Raw genomic sequence first — 6,308 nt, forward strand, 5'->3', positions numbered from 1 at the left:
AGGAAAACATGGTCAAATGATTTTATAAATCAATCTTGAAAAAACCGTTGATCGCCTTGAATGGTCGTTCATCTATAGTACACTCATATACTTTAATTTTCCCCCTAAATTCTTCAAATCTTACTAAACTGTATCTCCACTAGCTCAATAGCGGTCCTAGTTAATGGTACAATCTCCAATCTCTTTTAACCAAGTCGAGGAATTAGGTAAGGTGATCATATATATCGCTATACTTTGTATGGAGATATTCTTTAGATTTATTAATCACCAAGTAGATATACACAATTGGAATCCTATTGCTACATGAAGAAGAAGCTCCCATTTCTCACACATGTTTTTCGCGGATGACCTAACATTAATGGCCAAAGCAAATAACAAATAATGTCAAGCCATAAAAATAGGTCTAAACTATTTTTGTAGCCTATAGGCCAATGTATAAATACTACAAAATCAAAAATCCTTTTTCTCAAACAACTACTCCCCAAACATGATTAAGGATAATACTAACAACTTGAGAGTTAAAAAAAGTGACTCTTTTGGAATTTATTTGGGATCCCAATCCTAACCAAAATTTCAATACTCGCTGAATACCACTTTATTATAGACAAAATGAGGGCAAGACTGCCTTCCTAGAAGACTAGGTTTATTAACATAGCAGAAAGAATCACACTAGCACAATCATGCCTTAATTCAATCCCCAACCACTATATGCAATACACCTTTCTCCCAAACTAAATCTTGAAAAATATTGATAAAGTACAAATGGACTTTATATGGGGAATTACCGCAAAAAATAAAAAACTCGATCTAATCAAATGGTCTACCGTGTGCCAACAAAAGTCCAATGTGGGCCTAGGCATATGAAATCCAACATGACTATTGTGTATTGGAAAAAAAAGGGATAAAAGTAAAAGATAAATCAATTTGCTATTAAATATAAATTATATTGTACTCTTTATTTTAGGGGGACACAATTAAAATATTTAAGGGGTGTCATATATATGCACAAATATATATTATATGTATATACAAGATTTATACCGTATTAACGGATCACGTGACCCCTTACCGGTGCTATTTCTTCTTTATATTATACCTTACCTATGTCACGAGTAAATGCAACTAATCCCAGATCGTCAAACCTGAGTACCAACACAACTGTGCCCATTTCTCGCACATGGCCATGGCGGTGGATTCCATGGTCTTCTTTGTAGCCGTAGCTCTGTTCTTCAATTTGGCAGCTTCACAGTCAACTGCAAAATACACAAACCACACAGTTGGTGGTCCAGCTGGTTGGTTCTACAACATCAACACTAAAAAGACTTCCGCTGATTACTCTGCTTGGGCTGCTAAACAGACTTTTAATCTTGGTGATTATCTGAGTAAGTTCTTGATATTTTTTAGCACCCTTTTTGGTCGTTGCCGTTTCTTGTTTGATGGGTTTAGTCGAATCTGTATGAAACAGTGGGGAGATGAGATGGATGGAAATTTAAATATTTGATCTGCTTTGCTTTTGACTTGTACATTGAAGAAATTTAATGTTTGACTCTCTGGTATTTGCTTAAGTTGCTGACTGCTTGAGCATCTTTAGTAAGACTGAGCAGGGTGATTTTTTTTTTTTTGAAGTCAATGTTACTCCTTTTTAGATTATTATGATTGGAGGAGTTGAATCTAATTGTGGATTTTGGGGAGATAGACTTGTTAACAAACTTAGAAATATCTGCTATTAGTAAAACTTGGAGCTACTAGACATAATCTAAACAGTGACTGATCTATACTGGTTCTGAGTATATATTGTTGAAATTCCTTAGAATGTATATTCTTATGCTCAGTTTATATCCTTTGCCACAAAGGAGTAGTGAATCCTGTGGTACCCTACACCCATTGACTTGAGTGTTGGATCCACTTTTTGTATCTAAGGCAAGTAGGGATGCTAGTGAAGAGTCTTGAGAGATCAGAAGTTATTTTTAACTTGGAACTTGTGTGGTTATTGCCGATTACTTGGCGATATCTGAGCAAGTTGTAGTGCTTGATTTGGTCTTACATTCCCTGATCCTGAAATCCCAATGACTTTTTAAGCTCAAGAATGCTAAGCATATCTTTCTTTTCTGCTGCTACAACTCCTCACCCATCTTATGTTATAGACTTTTCCATTTGATAGAGCAGATCAGTGGTACACAATCTTTTTTGTTGACATATCTTTTCCTTTATTCCTTGCATTTCTTTGATTTCCCGGATCTCGAAAATTAGTACATAAATTAAAGACCAATGACCAAAGCAGTTCTCAATCCAACAATTTTCTTAAGTTTTATGACACAATAAATAATATGAAAGAGACGTGATACCGCCACCACCAGCAGGTCCATTTGTGTGTAATGCTATGAACTCTTTTGTGAAGTGGATTGCTTGTTCCTCCTCCTCAAATAAACCATCCATTCATAATCTAATATCTTGACTATCCCTTGGCAAATCTTCATCTATGCTGGCAGCCTTCAGGCTATCCAGTCCAATGATATAGGAAACTATATATTTGCTTACGCCAGGGTATACTTCTTCCATCCATTATCTTACCTGGAAAAAAATTAAAAGTGAAAACTCTACATTTCTTAATCTAGTACTGCAGGAGCCAAGAATAAACATAGGGAGAACAATAACAGCAATCCACGAAGGGAAGTAGAGACTTGTATACCAAAATTCAGCAGCTTTAGCACGTTTAACACACTGATATCCACCATAGGATACCTCTCCCCAGCCTTTCTACCCCTTGTCATGAAAATGAGCCACTTACCAAGTTAGAATAGAAAAACATCCATCAATCCAGTGATAGAAAATAACAAATAGCCTACAAAAGACACTTGCTGAAGTAGAACTGAAGGAAAATGATGCTGAGAGTAGACAGCAATCTTAAAAGTACAAATTAACCTTTCACAAACTAACCTAATGAGATTATAGTGGTGCTACTGCGTTGGAGAAATACATCCATTAAAAGGTCTTATGGTCCAAAAGATGGTACACTAAGTAACAATAACATTATATTAGGAGGGCATCAAAATCCCAATTAATTATGAATGGAAGAGTTGGTGAGGGCATTGTTTGATAGTGCATGGGATTCAATACTTTCTATCTTGTTTTGACTCATGCAATTAGGGGCAAAGCAGCAGATGACATCAAAACAGGTGACAATTATATCTTCGGGCTCTTATGATTATGACCACCCAGAATCCAAAACAAAATGTTGACAAGTGGGAGACGACATGTACAATAGGGAATTAAACTTACGTAAATCACAAGTTATTTAACCAATTATTGCTTTTGGGACCACATGACAATAGAAAGGAAGAAAGCTCCACTTTCTATGTGTGTTACACATGAACAAAGAGATTACCTTGGAGGCCAGCAACAATAGTTTATTATGAGCTGATGCAGATGGCTTTGCCCCACCACCGAGGACTTTACTGCTTGATAATGTCTGAAATGAAACATCTTGAAAATCTACAACTTGTGCCAAGGAAAAGACAAGGTCCCAACATAACTCTTCTCTGATTTAAGCTTTTCACAATCTTTCCCTATTCAATCTAGATAGCTAATAAGACTTGCAAAATATTTACCACATCTGGGGACTTTTGGCTTGAATTTCATTGTTTAACGTTAGTTAAGTAGGTAAATATTATTATTGTTTAACGTTAGTTAAGTCGGTAAATATGATCCTTTTCTGAAAAAAGGACTTTTGGCTTGCATTTCATCCTAGAATCTTTATTTCCCGTTTCAATCATATGTCATTTGAATCTACTATGTTCAGATATGCTGTGAAATGGTTAGATCAAGGTGAGAAAATATTTGAGGTAGGTTGCGTTGCTGTTTTAGCGAGTCGAAGTGAAATGGATTTTAGGTAGTTATGGCTTGCCCACTTGTTTTCTTGAAGGATACAGTGGTACTAATGAAGACGGTTTACTTCCCATTCCACGTCCTGTTATCTTGATGCAAAAGTTAAACTTTCTTAGTGTACAACTATTGGGATAACTATGATCTAGAAACAGGCGTAGAGTAGTTTCAATTTTCTTATACCTTGCATGTCTATTATTGTCTAATCAGAAAAAGAATAATTGATTATGTAAGGGATGTGTAGCTGATAAGTTTCTGATAGTTCAAGTAGAAAAATTTAGATGTCATAAGTGAGTTGTCAGTCCCATTAAAGGGATTTCTGGTGTGTTTTACATGTGATCATAACTCACAAGTATGATGAACGTCACAACTAAGCGATCTTGAGATTATACAGAACATGGCACATGTGATCGTGTTTCATTCATAATTCATCAGTCTCCCAATTGTATGAACTGTTGTACGTTCTCTGTTGTATTTTTCCAGCTGGCGAACCTGGGAGGAACTCCGAATTTCATTGAAACTTTTTATTGCTATTTGCAATAATTACCAAATTGCTAACTTATCATATGTTGGTTTTGTATATCACGGTATTCTGATTTGTTTTTAATTTATGTGTTTAGTATTTAGTACAAACACCAATCAGACAGTTATTCAAACATACAATGAGACCACATATAGGAATTGCAGCATGGATGATGCTTCAGATGATGATACATTTCAGTATCAAGGAGGCAGCAATGAGTTTGGGGAAGCAATGACAGTCGCTGTTCCATTGACCATCGAGGGAGCACAATACTACTTCTCCGATGCTGATGATGGCACCCAATGCCTGAATGGGATGGCATTTGAGATCAAAGTGGGACATGGTATAGGACTTCCTCCGAACCTCAACCAACCACCTCCTCCACCCTATGTGGAACCGCCATCCACGGTCGAGGCGGAGTCACCGCCTATTACCGTAGTAACCAACCGCCCTAACGGTGGTGGTGTGAGGAGCAGTACTGGACTCTTCTTGGTGGTTTCTATACTTGTAGTGTTGGTGTTGCATTTGGTCTGAGGTAGAAGGAATATACTTATTAGTTCTCTTGAGGATCTGGATAGCTCCATGGCAGATTGAGTTGTTGGAGCTATCTTATTGTTTAGAAATGAGAGAGAGAAAAGGAGTTAATTCAAATTATTACAGGTTTTTTATTCAACATATAGTCATATTTTCATTCAACTATCCTCGTTTTAGTGATTCTTGCCTGTATCTACCACAGGGCTACATTGAGCAATCTACTTTCACCAAGAAAATTCTAATAAAACTTTCTGATGATTTTGCGACTTTTGGTGGTTTCTTTGTGGCTTGGTTGTGAACGAAGTATATATACAAGATACATTGAACATGTTAATGCAGGAGTCTTTATATACATAATTTGAGTCGTACTCGTATATATGAATAGAAATTTAATTTACTCTAGAAAGTTGAACAAGATACAAAATTTCGACCATACACTTTATCCTGTTCCAGGTAGTATCAAAACGGCCGTGGAAGCTTTTACTCTAGGGGGTGCTCTTCGTTGAAATTGTTCGTTTGAAAATTTCTCGAAAAGTGGGTAGTCTGTTGGTGAAATTTAAATGTTAATGCATTTTTCAAGTGCTTTATATGACACGAATATATTTTAGGACAAAAAATATTCAATCTCAAAATATAGACCAATCAAGAACGTATAATACATATGAATAATCCATAAATGAGAAACTATACACTGGAAATAAAGGCCATTTTTAACATTGGTAGAAACTAGGTCATATTTATCGGCAAAATCCATAAATGAGAAATTGAATACTAGAATGAGTCATTCCAATATTTGTCGGCAAAATCCATAAATGTGGTATCTTGACATTAAAGACAGCCACAAAGGAGATATATTAGCCATGAAACTCAAAGCATCGGAACAAATGGGGCAATTGCACAAATGGCTTTTATTTGATGCCACTATTTAAATTTTGTCTCCGTAATTCACTGTACTAAATTTGTCTGTAAAAAAATAAATATCATGAAACCACTTTTAAAGGTGAAATTTGACCCACCAAACTAACATGAACAAAGCTTGAAGCGTAACCTCAAAGAAGGCCATTTAGTAACGCAAATAATAGGGGACAAATGAAGCCATCTACCGTTAGAGGCGGATCTAGGATTTTTAGTACATGATGCACTACTAAAAAAAGAGAAAAAAATGTATTAAGTAGAAATTGATCCCTCTTCCTCTTGGCAAATAACTCAACTTTCAACCAAATGCACTATTGAACCTTCTTGGAGCATGGACGCCAACAATTAATATTATACCAATTTTAAAAAAATATGTATATAAAATATTTAATTTTGCGAAGAGACCACGGGTTCACGTGCCCCGCATTGTACCCTATGAATCCGCCCCTGTCTA

At 36.0% G+C, this 6,308-nt stretch overlaps 1 protein-coding gene across 1 annotated transcript; it reads left to right on the forward strand.

The window, feature by feature from the left end:
- The first annotated feature begins 1,100 nt into the window (after window positions 1-1,100).
- Window positions 1,101-5,205, forward strand: LOC107779294 (early nodulin-like protein 18). Its single transcript, XM_016599686.2, has 2 exons — window positions 1,101-1,382; window positions 4,503-5,205. Exons 1-2 carry the CDS (start codon window positions 1,178-1,180, stop codon window positions 4,937-4,939), a joined length of 642 nt encoding a protein of 213 aa, XP_016455172.1. The 5' UTR covers window positions 1,101-1,177; the 3' UTR covers window positions 4,940-5,205.
- The last annotated feature ends 1,103 nt before the right edge of the window (window positions 5,206-6,308 follow it).

This window comes from Nicotiana tabacum, chromosome 7 (genome assembly GCF_000715075.1).
Source record: "Nicotiana tabacum cultivar K326 chromosome 7, ASM71507v2, whole genome shotgun sequence".
Taxonomy (NCBI): domain Eukaryota; kingdom Viridiplantae; phylum Streptophyta; class Magnoliopsida; order Solanales; family Solanaceae; genus Nicotiana; species Nicotiana tabacum.